Source organism: Salmo trutta, chromosome 30 (assembly GCF_901001165.1).
Source record: "Salmo trutta chromosome 30, fSalTru1.1, whole genome shotgun sequence".
NCBI classification, from domain to species: domain Eukaryota; kingdom Metazoa; phylum Chordata; class Actinopteri; order Salmoniformes; family Salmonidae; genus Salmo; species Salmo trutta.
Window position 1 is genome coordinate 14,046,057 of NC_042986.1, and position 19,319 is coordinate 14,065,375.

Consider the following 19,319-nt stretch of genomic DNA (forward strand, 5'->3'; position numbering starts at 1 on the left):
TGCTCATGCTCACATGCTGACACACACTCACTGACATTGGCAGGCATAAACAAGTCAACACATGATGGAACATGCAATGCTTGGTGACTAATCATTTAGAGAAGTACTGGTGAGTTAAAAGGTTCTATATGAGCGTTGTGGTATCCTATTTAGAGGTTGAAACATAACCCTGTGAGAGGTCATACTACTGCTGACTAATAGGAGGGGGGATTGCTGGGATCTGGGAAACTATGAGCATGTGAGCAATTGTACGAATTTTCCAAAATAAAATGTTTAGCTGGGGCTTTTTTAATTTCCCTTTGTATTACAGTCAATTAATACGTATATTTGATTGGTTGAGCATCAAGGTTGAGCAGTTTCATGTTGTGGTATGACTTGTCAAACTTCCTTTTCCAAAATGTCGTGTTCCTTTTCCAACAAGTTCTCCTATTTAATGTGTGTACTGTGTTACTTTTTTAACAAAGTGTCATTGTGTTTTGTTGTAGTTTGTCTCATTTAATGGCATCTCCACCAATGACCCTTCCTCTCTTACACTGAGTAACTACTTCAGAGTTCGGCTGAGTTAACCATGTGCCAGACCTTGAGACTTTACAACACCAAATAGACACTATAAGGAATGTACAGCCCTTCACCATTCTTTAGAGAAACAGGGGCCAAAATATCACTGCTTGGTTCCAGACACATGTAGAAATTGTGTTCCAACCTAATTTCAATGCAACCTTCTTTCAAATGTGTTGTTCGCTTGTTTGTTCGCCTCATTTGGCTTATTGGGTATCTTGTTTGGTGCTGTCAGGCATTGGCTGTTGAATGAGACTTGATTCCAGTACATATTATGCTGTGTCACCTGGGTCAATAATTCAAACTAAAAAGAACTATAGTGGCATGGCCCCCATCTGAATATTATCCCATGGTTTGAGTTGCTCTGTAGTGTATATTACTGTGTGGCATGTCTGTTGGTGCCTGCTCACTGACATCAGCTAAATATACCAATTCCATGGATTGACGAAAAAAGAAAAGAACACATTTGCTGTTGAGTTTTATTTGGTAACAACAGTAGTATTAAGGAAATAACAAAGCGACAAAATGTGCATTGATAAACCTAAACGTACTACACAAAATACAAACTATGGTAGAAAATTGTTAATTAGATTTCCACGTACCACATTTCTAATGATTACTTCAAATGAAATAAAATCAGAAAATCTGGATTTCTGGATTTTAAAGACATGATGAAAAGCAAAAATCACCTTCTGTGTGTAACTTAGAATGTGTTAAAACATGTGCAGCCAGTGACCCCATGGGCTAGGTAAGTATTTTTCATGAATAATTCACAAACTCCTGTTGTGTGTCAAGACAGTCACAGATTATACAACTAAAGTCCAATGGAGGATCGAGTTCAAGTGTGATTTACCAGTAGGTGGCGGACTTGGAGGATGAGCGTTCAGTGTGATTTACTAGTAGGTGGCGGACTTGGAGGATGAGCGTTCAGTGTGATTTACTAGTAGGTGGCGGACTTGGAGGATGAGCGTTCAGTGTGATTTACTAGTAGGTGGCGGACTTGGAGGATGAGCGTTCAGTGTGATTTACTAGTAGGTGGCGGACTTGGAGGATGAGCGTTCAGTGTGATTTACTAGTAGGTGGCGGACTTGGAGGATGAGCGTTCAGTGTGATTTACTAGTAGGTGGCGGACTTGGAGGATGAGCGTTCAGTGTGATTTACTAGTAGGTGGCGGACTTGGAGGATGAGCGTTCAGTGTGATTTACTAGTAGGTGGCGGACTTGGAGGATGAGCGTTCAGTGTGATTTACCAGTAGGTGGCGGACTTGGAGGATGAGCGTTCAGTGTGATTTACTAGTAGGTGGCGGACTTGGAGGATGAGCGTTCAGTGTGATTTACTATTAGGTGGCGGACTTGGAGGATGAGCGTTCAGTGTGATTTACTAGTAGGTGGCGGACTTGGAGGATGAGCGTTCAGTGTGATTTACTATTAGGTGGCGGACTTGGAGGATGAGCGTTCAGTGTGATTTACTAGTAGGTGGCAGACTTGGAGGATGAGCGTTCAGTGTGATTTACTAGTAGGTGGCAGACTTGGAGGATGAGCGTTCAGTGTGATTTACTAGTAGGTGGCGGACTTGGAGGATGAGCGTTCAGTGTGATTTACTAGTAGGTGGCGGACTTGGAGGATGAGCGTTCAGTGTGATTTATTAGTAGGTGGCGGACTTGGAGGATGAGCGTTCAGTGTGATTTACTAGTAGGTGGCAGACTTGGAGGATGAGCGTTCAGTGTGATTTACCAGTAGGTGGCGGACTTGGAGGATGAGCGTTCAGTGTGATTTACCAGTAGGTGGCGGACTTGGAGGATGAGCGTTCTGTGTGATTTACTAGTAGGTGGCGGACTTGGAGGATGAGCGTTCAGTGTGATTTACTATTAGGTGGCGGACTTGGAGGATGAGCGTTCAGTGTGATGAAATGGATTGGATCTATTATTATCAAGCAGACTGCTAACACCCTAATCAATAAGGATTATCCTCACAAACACTATCTAGGGAATGTTACAGAGACGAATGAGACGGACACTCGCAAAGTGGCACACTGACCAGCAGAGGTCCCTAAGATGCAAGTCATTTCAGCAAGCATAGTGACAGAATGATGACACAGACATCACCGGTATCTGGACAAAAATGGTGTCCGACATGACTTGTTGTATAACTGTGGAAGAGAATGTAACAACAGACAGACCAACCACTGTCTATTCTGTCACCCCCTGCCCTGCCCAAACAAATTCACTTCAAATGGAAACTTGGCATGGGGACCTAAAACAAACCAGGACAAAACATTGGACACATCTGGGAGACCAGGGGTTCGTGGCATGTGACAAGCAAGAAAATTAGCTGATAGAACTTAGTATAATCTACACGACAGAAAAAGTAGAGCACAAGGAGAGCCTGAACAAAAAAAAATCTAAACTCATATAGTATACAGTAGGCAAATGGCAAAATCTAAAAGTGTACAGTACATTAGCAACATGGTATAGCCATCACACCATAGGCTAAATAACTTAAAGTAACAGCTAATGCTCCCCAAATCTATAGTTGACTTTTGTACATATTCAGAAATGCTGCTCAAGTATTTACTATATAATACCGTGTAACACTTTGCATTGGATAAGCTTCAGATCTACGGTATGCAGTGTATCACAAACTAGTAAGGTTGAAAGGTGGGACAGAGGGGAACTGTATATCTGTGACAGTACTGGACATGTTGACTGGACGAGCCCAGTCTGGATAAGTCTCCAAACTGAACATGGCACGACCCCAAGTGTTCATGGCCAGAGAAACTGATAAAATGCCCAAAATGTTCATCACAAAGCCCGTTTTCACCTGGGAATAGAGAAACCAAACAGATGTAAATCATCTGTCTACTAGGATAGAGTATGTTTAAGTTTAAGAACAGTCTGAAATATGGTCACACGGTATATTGGCGTGAGGATCTTACCATGTCCTTCACCAAAAGATGGCCAGATGCAAAGGCAATGGAGTTGGGAGGGGTGGAGACCGGCAACATGAAGGCAAATGAACATCCTGTTGTCGCAGGTATCATGAAGTAAAGAGGATTCACCTTGACAAACATAGCCTGTAGAGAGGAGACAAACACAGTCATTGATATTATTGTGCAGAAATAATGTGTTAATGGAGAATAATAATACTTTGAAACAGTTTTTTTTGCAGATAAACACAAGGAACACAAATGAACAAAGAGTGTGTGAATCCACATCGCATTCAATAAGTGGCAACGGTATTCCAAAGTCTTAGTAACATATTTGGCTTAGAAATGAGGCTGAAGATAAGTAACTAGGGTGCCCTTGTCAGGGTGATACCGGATGATACTGGGTGGGTACTATTGCTTAGATTTAACAATACAGTAAGACATTGGCACAGACAGACGAAGACAACTGGTTACTGATAACTGTAGTTAATGTCCAACAGACCAAACAGCCATGATGCTACACTGACAGATCTGTTAACCCCATGACAAACAGTAAAAAAAAGTCAATTGCTGTGGGAGATTAGAGTAGAGAGCATCAACTTGCCCATGGATTAGTAATACAGTGGAGTTCAAGGCTTTATGGTAGTTCACAAGGGTATTCAAAAATACTACACACAAAATACGCCTTTCTTCAAAATGAGTGTTTTCTAGTCGTCCTCTTCATACCCACAGGGTACTTCATTCTTAATAATGGAAACATCTAACTAAATGTTGAGTGCAGTGGTCATGTCATACGGTAGATGACAGCTCACCAGTTCAGCGATGACGGGCAGGAATATGATAATGGTGGCGGTGTTGCTGGCGAACTCTGTGAAGCAGGCCAGGAAAGCTGTGATAAACATGACTGCCACAGCAGGAGGGATCTGAGCAATAGGCTGGAGGTAGGCTCCTATCCACGCCGCCAGTCCTGACTCCTACACCACAGGGACAGAGCATCAAGACCGTCCTTGACTCAGTAGTAGCAGAAATAGGTAAAAAAGTATAGAAATCACCACACAACAGCTATTCGAATGTACACAAATGAGAATGTGAGTTAAAGGGATTTCATATCTATGGTGTGCACCAGGAAACATGAAAGGGGCTTACCCATAGAGATCATAAGACGTAATGGTGCTATATGTAAATTATATGGTTTTACCTCACATCCCTTGGCCATGGCAAAGCCTCCACCCAGCAACAGAATGATATTCCATGGGACACATTCCTGTGCTTTCTTCCATGATAGTAGAGGAACATATGGAGTATTTGGGGCTGTGGAAAACATGACAGGGTATGAAATCGACCTCTGCCCAACAGACAAATCCAGGTCAACCACCAAAATATCAGAATATCTAACCTGCAAGGGGCTTTGAAAAGAGGCAATAAAGAATAGGCTGCAGCTAGGGGTTAGGGGTCAAAGTAACGGTTATCAAATCAAATTTGATTTGTCACATGCGCCGAATACAACAGGTGTAGATTTATAATCCGTTAACCAACAATGCAGATTAAAGAAAAAAAGTAAAAAATAAAAGTAACAAATAATTAAAGAGCAGCAGTAAAATAACAGTAGCGAGGCTATATACAGGGGGTACCGGTACAGAGTCAATGTGCGGGTGCACAGGTTAGTTGAGGTAATTGAGGTAATATGTACATGTAGGTAGAGTTATTAAAGTGACTATGTGTAACCGATGTGAAATGGCTAGTTAGTTAGCGGTGGTGCGCGCTAATAGCATTTCAATCAGTGATGTCACTCGCTCTGAGACTTGAAGTAGGGTTTCCCCTTGCGTTGCAAGGGCCGTGGCTTTTGTGGCGCGATGGGTAACGATGCTTCGTGGGGTGTCAGTTGTTGATGTGTGCAAGGGTCCCTGGTTCGAGCCCAGGTTGGGGCGAAGAGAGGGACGGAACCTACACAGTTACATATACCGCTTACATATACCGCTGTACCGCTTGCCGTGCGGTAGCAGAGAGAACAGTCTATGACTAGAGTGGCTGGAGTCTTTGAAAATTTTTAGGGCCTTCCTCTGACACAGCCTGGTATAGAGGTCCTGGATGACAGGAAGCTTTGCCCCAGTGATGTGCTGGGCCATACGCACTACCCTTTGCAGTGCCGTGCGGTCAGAGGCCGAGCAGTTGCCATACCAGGCAGTAATGCAAACCATCAGGATGCTCTTGATGGTGCAGCTGTAGAACCTTTTGAGGATCTGAGGACTCACTTTGGTTACAAAAGAAGGCTGATTGGGGTTTTGTTTCTGTCTCGGGTACCGCTCTGCCGGACATTTTTCATTTGTCAATAAGTTAAATGTTTTGCCCGGCAGAACATAAAGTTATGAATATAACTACTGTTCCCTGAAGGGAGGGAACGAGGTACAACATCACTATGGGGAGTTGCGCTTTTGTTGTACAGAGTGAACTGACTGAAAGGGAACTATTATTTCACAGGCTAATTCTTAACATACCTACTCAAAATAGTTTTTAATAAAGAACATTAAAGAGCTCAATGCCAAACATATACGTATTCTAATCTCGCTGGAAAAATATGAGGGTAGAAAATGAAAACACTGGTATTTCTGTTGCATATGAAGTTGTGTGCTATGTTAAAGCAGTGGGTGAACACAGAGCAAAGTACACAGAGCAAACCAACGTGTGGCAACACATTTTTGAGGGATTAATAATAAGGGGCGACAGTCTTACCTCACAACGGGACTCTGCTCAGACTCACTAATCTACGTCATTAACATTCCTCAGGTTATTTACGGTACGTTACAACAGAGCCAATACAAGTTCTGCTTCAGATATTGATTCATGAAATGACAAAAAAGGAGGAGTCAATGTTACTGTAATTTATGTCTGGTGAGGCATAACTGAATAATAATGTGACTTTAAAAACCCAGATCTACAGTGCATCTACAGTGCATTCGGAAAGTATTCAGGCCCCTTCCCTTTTTCCACATTTTGTTACGTTACAGCCTTATTCTAAAATGGATTAATTAAAATACTCCTCAATCTACACACAATACCCCATAATGACAAAGAGAAAACAGGTTAGTATTAAAAATTAAAAACAGAAATACCTTATTTACATAAGTATTCAGAACCCTTTGCTATAAGACTTGAAATTGAGCTCAGGTGCATCCTGTTTCCATTGATCATCCTTGAGATGTTTCTACAACTTGATTGGAGTCCACCTGTGGTAAATTGAATTGATTGGACATGATTTGGAAAGGCACACACCTTTTTATATAAGGTCCCGCAGTTGACAGTGCATGTCAGAGCAAAAAACAAGCCATGAGGTCTAAGAAATTGTCCAAAGAGCTCCAAGACAGGATTGTGTCAAGGCACAGATCTGGGGAAGGGTACCAAAACATTTCTGCAGCATTGAAGGTCCCCAAGAACCCAGTGGACTCCATCATTCTTAAATGGTAGAAGTTTGGTACCACCAAGAACCAGATGGTCACTCTGACAGAGCTCCAGAGATCCACTGCGGAGATGGGAGAACCTTCCAGAAGGACATCCATCTCTGCAGCACTCCACCAATCAAGCCATTTTTTCTACTTAATGGTAGAGTGGCCGGACGGAACCAACTCCTCAGTAAAAGGCACATGACAGCTAGGTTGGAGTTTGCCAAAAGGCACCTAAAGGAACCTCATACCATGAGAAACAAGATTCTCTGGTGTAATGAAACCAAGATTGAACTCTTTGGCATGAATGCCAAGCGTCACGTCTGGAGGAAACCTGGCACCATCCCTACGTTGAAGCATGGTGGTGGCAGCATCATGCTGTGAGGATGTTTTTCAGCGGCAGGGACTGGTCGACTAGTCAAGATCAAGGGAAAGATGAACGGAGAAAGGTACAGCGAGATCCTTGATGAAAACCTGCTCCAGAGCTCTCAGTACCTCAGGTTCACCATCCAACTGGACAACAACCCTAAGTACACAGACAAGACAACGTAGGAGTGGCTTCGGGGACAAGTCTCTGAATGTCCTTGAGTGGCCCAGCCAGAGCCCGGACTTGAACCCGATCGAACATCTCTGGAAAGACCTGAAAATAGCTGTGCAGCGACGCTCCCCATCCAAACTGATAGAGCTTGAGAGAAAACAGAGAAGAATGGGAGAAACTCACCAAATACAGGTGTGCCAAGCTTGTAGCGTCATACCCAAGAAGGCTCAAGGCTGCAATCGCTGCCAACGGTACTTCAACAAAGTACTGAGTAAAGGGTCTGAATACTTATGTAAATGTGATATTTCCTTTTTTTTATATACATTTGCAAAAATGGCTAAAAACCTGTTTCTGTTTTGACATGATGGGATATTGTGTGTAGATTAATGAGGGGAAAAAACGATTTAATCAATTTTGGAATAAGACTGTAACCTAACAAAATGTGGAAAAAGGTCAAGGGGTCTGAATACTTTCCGAATGCAATGTATACAGCTGCTTCATTCCATCTAATCTTTTGATTTGAAAAGATACAGTTTTCTCTATATCAGTACAGAAAGGCTGTATGATTTGAGACAGTGGTATTTTCAATCTACATATTCTAAAAACGTATTTCTCATTATTTGGGACACATCCTTTCTGGTACTGACCTCTAGAATCAAACCACCAGCTAAGAGAGGGCTTTTGGGAAGGGAAGAAGAATAGGATTGACACAATGATCACTCCAGTGGTCGCATCTGACACATACCTGCAGGAGGAAGAGAATCAAAGAAGAGGAAGTCATGAAGCAGCTGGTTTCCTCAAGCCTCCAGTGAATTATACAGACATTTCCTAGTTAACGGGCAGTGGATTGTCAGCTTGTCTCTCTTACCCTTTGTTGAAAAACGTGGACCATCCAGTTACAAATTTAGGATCTCTTGTAAACAGGAGAACGGCAAACAAAATGAAAAAGAATGCGATGGCTCCTTCTGCAAAACTAAAATGGAAGATAGGAAATTATTGTCTAAGGAATTCTACATTACCACCGACATATAGTCCAGAGGGTCTAGAACAGGGGTAGGGTCTAGAACAAGGGTAGTCATCTTTAGTCCTGGAGGGCTGCAGCAGGTTTTTGTTCCATCCCAGCATTAACACACTGATTCAAATAAACAATCTAAAACATGTGAACAATGTGGCCCTCCTGAACTTGAATTAGCCACCCCTGGTGTAGGACATGATTTAAGACTGGAGCATGTTGCCTGGGATTTAGTCTAGAGATATGTCCTTACTTTATGGGGCCTAGTTTTCTGTAGTCTTCATCAATCACGGCCTCAGCCTTCGCCTCTGCTTGTGCTCTTTCGTCCTGTTTCTTCACACACAACCTGAACACAACAAATAGTATGAAAATAATGTGGAAATATCTGACAGGTAGGTGAATGTATTACTCCATATACTGCTTCAAAAAGTGTGCAGTAAAAAATCCTAGAACTCTAACACAGACTGCCACATGTCATCATCTATGGTCACATTTTTATATTACACTGATGAGGTGCTGTGCTTAGATCTGATTTCACCATCATACCGTGTATTCAAGCCCCCATAGAGGAAAGAAATCCATAGCCATCCCAAGATGAGGAAGATCACCATGAGAGGAAATGCGAATGCAAACCAAGAGCCAAAATTGATCAAGTCGCACTCTGGGAAGTAACTAGAACACAAAGAAGCAACTGTCAAAAACGGTACAGCAAACATGAAAAAAGTAGTATTTTATGGTCTAAATGTAACATGTTATTCGTACACAGCTATTTGCCAGTTAAATCCTAACAGGACTTTAAGAGGGATGTCTGAAGTTCTACAATGTCTGAAACATTCCAGTACCTGTGTCACTTGTCTCATCTTTTTTCATAATGGTTAAAAGTTTGTATGTTGTACAAAACCCTGTACTAGACCTCCTCAGAGAGACATTCTCACCTTACAGATCATTATTACTCTATCTGATGGGCCTGTGAGGTCTATGAGAGGGTATGTTCAGATGCAGTAGGAGAAAGTGAGATCAGCCAAGTCTTCAACTTGGGTACCTCTTAAGTTGTCCAATGAGGATGAGGTTTGGTGCAGTGCCTGTCAGGGTGGCAGTCCCTCCGATACTGGCAGCGTACGGGATACAGATCAGGAAGCCTTTCCACACCTTCATCTGGTACTCTGACTCTGTCCTGATCTCCTCTGCAGTACTCCCATCTGAACGCTCCATCCGATCAGGTCTTAAGATATAATTATACCAGCATTAGTAAATAGATACACGATAACCATGAATCCTGTTCTAACAACATGAGAGCTTCAATTGTTCAGTTTGTTTATGTTTGCTTTCTTACCCGTCTATAGACAATATCTGTTTTTCAGAGGGCAGTGCATGCAGCTTTACTCGCGCTTGACCTGATGGATGTTGAAGTGAACAGGTTGTGTTAGAGTTATTCTCTCCATTGTTTATTCTGCGGTGACAAATTACAAAATATGTATTTTTTAAGGACAGGCTTAGACGTCATAACAATTCCATATTGATGTCACGTCCTGACCAGTAGAGGGGGTAGTTGGGTCAGGACGTGGCAGAAGGGAGTGTTTTTTTTCATTGATTTTGGCCGTGTGACTTCCAATCAAGCACAGCTGTAGAGGGTTGTGGTTGATTGGGAGTCACACTTAAGTTGCCTACTTTGCCTTGTGGGGTTGTGGGTAATTGTTCATGTCAGTGTGCTTGTACCTGACAGGACTGTGTTGGCTGTCAGTTTTGTTGTTTTTTTGTAAATGCATAGTGTTCGTGAATTAAATATGACGAACCCTAATTCCGCCGCATTTTGGTCCACTTCTTCCTTAGACAGCCGTTACAGAATTACCCACCAAACCAGGACCAAGCGGCGGAAGAGGAAGGAGCAGCAGGACTACAGCGTGATGGACCAATGGACTTGGGAACAGATCCTGGACGGAGAGGGACCATGGACTCAGGCTGGGGATTATCGCCTCCCGCAGTGGGAGATTGAAGCGGCAAGAGCGGAGAGGCGCTATTACGAGGAGAGAGAGCGCAACGAGCGCGAGAGGCAGCCCCAAGAATTTTTTTTGGGGGGGCACACGGGACAGTCGGTGGAACTGAGGTCGGAACCAGAGCCAGTCGGGATGACATTGGAGGTGAGCGAGGGATATGAGGCAGAGACTGTGACGGGGTTAATGGGGAAATTAGGAGAGAGAGAGATGAGAGAGCTGTTAGTGTGGTGCATAAAGTACGGCATTCGCCCTAATGAGCGTGTCGTGGGAATAATGTCACCTAAGGCAGCTCTCCATACTCGTCCTGAGGTGCGTGCTGGTTGTCTGGTAAAGACTGTGCCTGCGCCCAGAAACAGGCCTCCTGCATGTCTTCCCAGCCCTGCACGTCCTGTGCCTACGCCCAGAACCAAGCCTCCTGCATGTCTTCCTATCCTGGTCAAGCCCGTGCCTCCTCCACGGTCCAGTCCTCCAGTGGGTCTCTCCACCCTGGTCTCTCCTGTGCCACCTCCTCAAACCAGGCCTCCAGCGGGTCTTCCCAGACTGGTGAGTCCAGGGCCTGCGCCCAGAGCCAGGCCTCCGTTATGTCTCCCCAGCCTGGTGAATCCTGAGCCGGAGCTGCCGGAGCTGCCAGACTGCCCAGAGCTGCCGGAGTGGCCAGACTGCCCAGAGCTGCCGGAGCGGCCAGACTGCCCAGAGCTGCCGGAGTGGCCAGACTGCCCAGAGCTGCCGGAGTGGCCAGACTGCCCAGTACTGCCGGAGTGGCCAGACTGCCCAGTACTGCCGGAGTGGCCAGACTGCCCAGTACTGCCGGAGTGGCCAGACTGCCCTGTACTGCCGGAGTGGTCAGACTGCCCAGTACTGCCGGAGTGGCCAGACTGCCCTGTACTGCCGGAGTGGCCAGACTGCCCTGTACTGCCGGAGTGGCCAGACTGCCCTGTTCTGCCGGAGTGGCCAGACTGCCCTGTTCTGCCGGAGTGGCCAGACTGCCCTGTTCTGCCGGAGTGGCCAGACTGCCCTGTTCTGCCAGAGTGGCCAGACTGCCCTGTTCTGCCAGAGTGGCCAGACTGCCCTGTTCTGCCAGAGTGGCCAGACTGCCATGTTCTGCCAGAGTGGCCCGCCTGCCCTGATCTGCCAGGGTGCCCGGCCTGTCAGGATCTGCCAGAGTGGTCCTCCTGCCCTCCGGTCCAGCCCGAGTGGTCCTCCTGCCCTCCGGTCCAGCCCGAGTGGTCCTCCTGCCCTCCGGTCCAGCCCGAGTGGTCCTCCTGCCCTCCGGTCCAGCCCGAGTGGCCCTCCTGCCCTCCGGTCCAGCCCGAGTGGCCCTCCTGCCCTCCGGTCCAGCCCGAGTGGCCCTCCTGCCCTCCTGTCCAGCCCGAGTGGCCCTCCTGCCCTCCGGCCCAGCCCGAGTGGCCCTCCTGCCTTCCGGCCCAGCCCGAGTGGCCCTCCTGCCTTCCGGCCCAGCCCGAGTGGCCCTCCTGCCTTCCGGCCCAGCCCGAGTGGCCCTCCTGCCTTCCGGCCCAGCCCGAGTGGCCCTCCTGCCTTCCGGCCCAGCCCGAGTGGCCCGCATGCCTTCCGGCCCAGCCCGAGTGGCCCGCATGCCTTCCGACCCAGCCAGAGTGGCCCGCATGTCTTCCGACCCAGCCAGAGTGGTCCGTCTGCCAGGGTCAGCCCCAGTGGCCCGTCTGCCCGGCGCAGCTATCGGCGCCAACAAAGTGGGCGACGCCGAAGGTGGAGCGAGGTCCACGTCCTGCACCTGAGCCACCTCCAGGATAGGTGGGTTGGGGAGGGAGGGTGTAGCACAGTGCCGTCGGTGACGGCAGCCACCCTCCCTTCCCTCCCTTATTGTTTAGATGTTAAATTTTGTTGGGGATTTTCTTGTTTTCCTTTTTTAGGTGCATCCCGGCGTCTGCACCTTGAGGGGGGGGTACTGTCACGTCCTGACCAGTAGAGGGGGTAGTTGGGTCAGGACGTGGCAGAAGGGAGTGTTTTTTTTATTGTTTCATTGATTTTGGCCGTGTGACTTCCAATCAAGCACAGCTGTAGAGGGTTGTGGTTGATTGGGAGTCACACTTAAGTTGCCTACTTTGCCTTGTGGGGTTGTGGGTAATTGTTCATGTCAGTGTGCTTGTACCTGACAGGACTGTGTTGGCTGTCAGTTTTGTTGTTTTTTGTAAATGCATAGTGTTCGTGAATTAAATATGACGAACCCTAATTCCGCCGCATTTTGGTCCACTTCTTCCTTAGACAGCCGTTACAATTGAAGACCAATTTGAACGTGATTTAGGGGGTCATCTAAGTGTAAATAAAGGCTAAATAAAAAAAATAAAAAAGGCCTCTACTGAGAATCAACACGTTTCCCATGAACCAATTACTGTGATGCTACAGTATCCATAGCTATAGAATGAATGAGACAAGCTATAACAGATATTTAAACATTTCTTTCTCATCAAAGACTGAGAGTTCCAGTTTTCTTTAGGCCTTTGTCATATTTAATATATGACTTGAAAGGCGGCTAATATGTTTAATCAATTATCATTTGAATATTGATATGTCATGCACCGAAGGCAATGTGATAGAACAGGTAGTTGCAAAAGAGTTCACACCTTCAGTTACCTATTACAGTTTTAGTGTGGAAATATCACTCTTAGCTTTAGAAAGTTCAAGTATAATATGTTTGTTTTTGTAAGCACTACAAACAATTTGCATTACAGTGTCAATAGACCAAATTTGTCCTGGCTTGGCTACTTAATATTTTTGATCTTTTCACTCGATGTACACTACCGGTCAAAAGTTTTAGAACACCTACTCATTCAAGGGTTTTTCTTTATTTTACTATTTTCTACATTGTAGAATAATAGTGAAGACATCAAAACTATGAAATAACACATATGGAATCATGTAGTAACCAAAAAAGTGTTAAACAAATCAAAATATGTTTTATATCTGAGATTCTTCAAAGTAGCCACCCTTTGCCTTGATGACAGCTTTGCAAACTCTTGGCATTCTCTCAACCAGCTTCACCTGGAATGCTATTCCAACAGTCTTGAATGAGTTCCCACATATGCTGAGCACTTGTTGGCTGCTTTTCCTTCACTCTGTGATCTGTCCTTTGATCTGACTCAACCCAAACCATCTCAATTTGTTTGAGGTCGGGGGATTGTGGAGGCCAGGACATCTGATGCAGCACTCCATCACTCTCCTTCTTGGTCAAATAGCCCTTACACAGCCAGGAGGTGTGTTTGGTCATTGTCCTATTGAAAAACAAATGATAGTCCCACTAAGCCCAAACCAGATGGGATGGCGTATCGCTGCAGAATGCTGTGGTAGCCATGCTGGTTAAGTGTGCCTTGAAATCTAAATAAATCACAGACAGTGTCACCAGCAAAGAACCCCCACACCATAACACCTCCTCCTTCATGCTTTATGGTGGGAAATACACATGCAGAGATAATCCGTTCACCCACACCGTGTCTCACAAAGACACGGCGGTTGGAACCAAAAATCTTCAATTTGGACTTCAGAACAAAGGACAAATTTCCACTGGTCTAATGTCCATTGCTCGTGTTTCTTGGCCCAAGGGAGTCTCTTCTTCTTAATGCAATCTTAATGCAATTTCTGAGGCTGGTAACTCCAATGAACTTATTCTCTGCAGCAGAGGTAACGTTGGGTCTTCCATTCCTATGGCAATCCTAATGAGAGCCAGTTTCATCATAGTGCTTGATGGGTTTTGCGACTGCACTTGAAGAAACTTTCTTGAAATTTTCCGTATTGACTGACCTTTATGTCTTAAAGTAATGATGTACTGTCATTTCTCTTTGCTTATTTGAGCTGTTCTTGCCATAATATGGACTTGGTCTTTTACCAAATTTGGCTATCTGTGTATACCCCCTACCTTGTCACAACACAACTGATTGGCTCAAACATATTAAGAAGGAAGGAAATTCCACAAATTAACACAATGCACACCTGTTGCACACCTGTTAATTGAAATGCATTCCAGGTGACTACCTCATGAAGCTGGTTGAGAAAATGCCAAGAGTGTTTAAAGCTATCATCAAGGCAAAGGGTGTCTATTTGAAGAATCTCAAATATAAAATATATTTTGATTTGTTTAACACTTTTTTGGTTAATAGATCATTCCATATGTGTTATTTCATAGTTTTGATATCTTCACTATTATTCTACAATGTAGAATAATAGTAAACATAAAGAAAAAACATTAAATGAGTAGGTGTTCTAAAATGTTTGACCGGTAGTGTACATGGGACAGTTGGAGAAACCCTACACAGCAACTCACCCTCTGTCTCGTCTTTCACCTTACAGTTTTCCTTCAGAGTGGCCAGGTCTCCAAAGAGACTCTCTAGGATGGCGTTAGCAATGGGAAGCATCATGGCCGTTGTTGCGGTGTTACTGAGCCACATGGACAGGAAGGCAGAGGTGATCATCATTCCCAAAATCAACCTGCACAGAGAGATGTACACATGGGTCAGGAGTAAGTGGAGTGACACATCAATACATTTAATATTTCTGATAATATGATTATGTAGGCTATATTTGCCATATGCAGGGCATTCATATTAGATAATGGAAAATAATCCCAAAATATAAATTATGATTCATTTATTACTGTTGTATATGGTGATATAGTCTTCTCACCAGGCTGGTTTGACTCCAACAATCTTAAGAACTTTCAGAGCTATTCTGCGATGCAGACCCCACTCCTCAATAGCTGATGCCATAACAAGACCACTGAGAAAGAGAAAATTGGTATCGAGGAAGTACTGAGGGCAGACTTTTTTAGATGGAAGAATTCCCATGGTTGGAAAGAGGCAAACAGGTAGCATGGCAGTGACAGCTAAGGGAAGAGCCTCTGTGCACCAGAACACAGCCATTAGCAGCACCACATACAGACATTTCCCCTCCTGCAAAACAGAACAGAAACATGTTGGTGAACACTCAAGAGGAAAAGCCAACTGTACCATTTACAAAGATGATCTATTTAATTCATGTTTGTATCATGCTGTGGAAAGACAAATGTACAAGGAACATACTTTTTTATGTGACTGGATTTGCAGAATTAGGGGAGAATTGTAAATAAAGAAGTCTTTGAAGTTATTAGTAATTGGGTTAGGGCTCAGATTGGGCTATGGTTATGATTAAGAGGGGGGAATGAATTTAAGTCAAGTTATGGATGTAAGGATTGTGTTTTTAGATATATGATAGAGCAGGGCCATGTCCTATACACTGGACTAACATGATAAACCTAAAACAGATTTAAAAAAGTATAGAATTGTAGGTTTTAATCTAATGGGACACTTTTTAGCATCCTGATTCCAATTTCAGTGAAGTCCAACGTTAAAGGGTGTTCAGGTTTAAAGGCGGGTGTGGATATTAATAATAATATCGATTTTAGGCTTGATATGGTTTAGCAATTTGGTTAAGGTATAACTTAAACATTGAATCTACTTATTCTTGTAAATTAGAGGAATAAATGGTTACAGTAAGAATATTTGTGCATCTTCCAATAACCACGTACCTTTTCCGGTAGCCCAAAAAGTAACGGGAGAAGAATAAGTGGAGTGAGGAAAAGAATAAGTTGTTTCTTGACACACCAAAGTTTCTTAGCGAATGTGGATATGGTTTCCATTTCCATGTCGAATATGAGCGTCAAAGCTCGTTATGTGACGCTTTAGTGCAGAACTTGACGCCTCTATCTCTTTTATTACCTTGACTTTGTTGTTTTTGCACTATTGGAGAAGCTTAACTATTGGCTTACAGTTTAACTCCTAACGCGTTGTTCAAGTTATTATTGCTGTCCGCAAATTGATCCTGTTCTGTGGTTGTCCCATCGAGCAGATGATTTATTTTGTTTTACTGATAACAACCAAAATGCAAAGCATTCCAGCAGTCTGGTTGACTGGTTCCTCCCTGCAAAACAGATGCCATGTCAACGTTAATCAAAAACTGTCAATCATCATGTGATCTTATAGCCTATAACCCATCCATGGAGGATCCCACAAGTAAAGGGGCCAAACAGGTAAGACATGTGAAACGGTATTTAAGGGGGTAGGGACTTGAACCAGTGACCTTGCTTGAAGTTAAAGGATAAGAGCAACATGCATCTGTGCCATAAATGTCAGGACCTTTAAGCAGAATTCATACGTTTGGAAAAAAAATGAAGACCGACTACATGGAAACTACTATTGTAATCAGTAACACTTGACCAAACACAGTTTACGTAGCCAAGTTGTTTTTTGAACTGAAGTCGCCTAGTTGTTTTTTTGTAGATAATTGAAAGATAGGCCTATGTCCTATTGCATTTGCTGGTTAAAGAGGTGACTTCAGTTCATTTGTGATTTCGTTGGCGGCTCCCACAATTGCGCGCACAACAACGCAATATATAAGATGTTATTTTATTAGTCCATAGAGATTGAAATTTGTCTTCTGCTTTTTTTAAATCCAAACCCTCCGACACACACACACATAGGCCTACACACTAGTGATGCGCGTTTGACTCATAATCCGCAATTCTCGGGGTTATACCCGCACGGTGGGTGGTTTATGGTCATGCAACATTGTGTGGATGAAGGGTGGGTGGTGTATAGGTTGGTGGGTGGCGTGTAGGTTAAATAAAGATAAGACACTACTTTAAAAAAATCTATGAATGTATAATTATTGTGCAATTTATATATTTAGGCTACAAAGCGGTTTTTATGTTAGGCTATATGGCATTAGTGCGTAAGCCTAAACTTTAGGGCCTAACTGTAGGCGCGCCAAATAGCCCACATGCCAATAGCCAAATGCTTTTGTGAACGGGCTGAAAAAGTTAACGTAGATCCACTGAGGCAAAAAGGACAATGTCGGCGTTTAATTCACTAAGAGTAAAGCTGAGAAATGGAGAGTTGAAAATAAAGAGAAGGGAGTGACAGAAAATATATTTTTGGGAAAAGTAAAAGAGGATGATAGCATCGCCAGCTATGTCATGTGTGATGATTGTGAGGCACTATACAAATTCGACAGTCACAAGACGGGGACTTCAGATAGGCATGGTATGTCAAGGGAACTTTTAAGACTACCGTTCAGATGGGTTAAATGGAAACTGAAATCTGGACACTGACTGTAGATCTATAACCTCTCACATAGCCTTAATATCAACTCCTGCAGAATTAAGCATTTCTTGCAGTAAAATTATATAGGCCTACTAAACGTCGGCAACATTTCGTCTTTGCAACAGGAGAGGAGAAATATGATTGAATTCGTTCAGCATCTTGAGAGAATGCGAATGGCATTTAAATACTGTCTGTAAAGGTGCTGTCTTTATCAGCGTCATAAAAGCTGATCGTTTTTCAACCACATAAAATATGCATCCAAGCCGAACTGAAATCTTATCCGAAACATGTTGGGTCATTTACACATCTTTATATTTCTTTACAACCCGGCAAACTGATGGCATTTGGACATTCTGCACAGAAATTCGTTCTTGTTTTTTGTTGTTAGTCCTATTGCATGTTCTCCCCGGTCCCTAAACGTTTGTTCTGCAAATGAAGCAGAGATGACAGAGAAAACTTGACCGATGTCAACTAGATTGACGCATTCATTCTATCGATTTATGACGTTATTCTGCTGTGCAAGGGTTTATTTAGTCTTCTAGAGAAACTGCTATGTATCTAATTATAGACAATTTGGCTAAGAAATAGCCTACCAAAATGTCAGAAATTATGAGCAGAAACATATCTAAATCATGCAAAATAGAATATTGTACCCCCTGTCAAAAAAAAATCGTTCCTCCTCTGACTGTAGCCTACAGTGCATTTTCTAATATTAGTGGTTAGGGTCGGTACAGGCCTCAGATTTTCACTTTATCACATTGTAAGGCAAGTACAGATTGGTTATTAGCAATTGTGGGTGGATGCAGATGGGTTATTAGCAATTGTGGGTACTGTGCCACTACTACACACTAGGTTTAAGAGGCTGCAGCAGAGGTCTCCAAATGTTCCTATAGGCCTAACCATAAATGATATATCTGCAGGGACAATGTGGAGTGATGTGGAGTGGGCCTACTTTTGTTACATCTGCTCCTGCCACGACCTCTGCCGCTCATCCTGTGTCTCCTTGACCTGCCGCCACTCCCCCAGTGCTCTCTCCCTCTCTCTGTGTGTGATTGTGTGGGCGGAGACAGGTGTGCTGGAGTCAGAGAAGATCCCCACCAGCTGCAACCTGTTCCATAATCAAGACCTCTACAAATACTCAGTCCTGTCACTTCCACATTGCCAGATCGTAATCTCTGCTCAGTCAGTCTACGGCTCTAGCCGTTTGTTACGATTTAGATCCTGTTGTGCCTGTTTTCCTTGCCTCACTCTGACTGTGGTTGCTGTCTCCAGTCCCACGTCTCCTCATCTTGCTACTCTGCCCTGGATTCCCCGCTCTACTGCTCCCTTGGATTCCCCTCCGGACCTGCTTACCCTGTCCCACACCTCTCACTCCAGCCTCAGCCTCCGCACCTGGTTTCCTGCAACCCACCCGAGCTTCCCCTGACCTGCACTCCATCTTCCCGCTGTGTTTCAATAAATACCTTGGTTACTTCATTCCAGTCTACTCGTCTGAGTCTGCTCTTGGGTTTCGCTGTTCCACTCCGCATAAAAAATTTAAGCTACTAGCTCTCACAGTCGCATGTCAGAATTAGACATTCCTCCATGTTTCTCAAACATGAAATTGCGAAGATGTTTCTAACTTCAAATGTCTAAGTGTTTAAGTTTACATTTAGGCATTATCTTTTAAGGTTAGGGTTAAATTCAGGTGTTAACTCCATAATCTTAAGGTTGGGCATTAACTCCTAATGGTTAAGGTTTGGATAGGCT

The 19,319-nt window shown here is 44.0% G+C and overlaps 1 protein-coding gene across 1 annotated transcript; it reads right to left on the minus strand.

The window, feature by feature from the left end:
- Window positions 1-1,023: 1,023 nt before the first annotated feature.
- Window positions 1,024-16,406, minus strand: slc13a3 (solute carrier family 13 member 3). Its single transcript, XM_029722871.1, has 13 exons — window positions 15,998-16,406; window positions 15,118-15,383; window positions 14,759-14,922; window positions 9,804-9,864; window positions 9,513-9,692; window positions 9,017-9,142; window positions 8,724-8,816; window positions 8,327-8,431; window positions 8,106-8,203; window positions 4,682-4,794; window positions 4,296-4,457; window positions 3,493-3,630; window positions 1,024-3,377 (listed from the first exon to the last, which is right to left on the minus strand). Exons 1-13 carry the CDS (start codon window positions 16,112-16,114, stop codon window positions 3,192-3,194), a joined length of 1,809 nt encoding a protein of 602 aa, XP_029578731.1. The 5' UTR covers window positions 16,115-16,406; the 3' UTR covers window positions 1,024-3,191.
- Window positions 16,407-19,319: the final 2,913 nt, after the last annotated feature.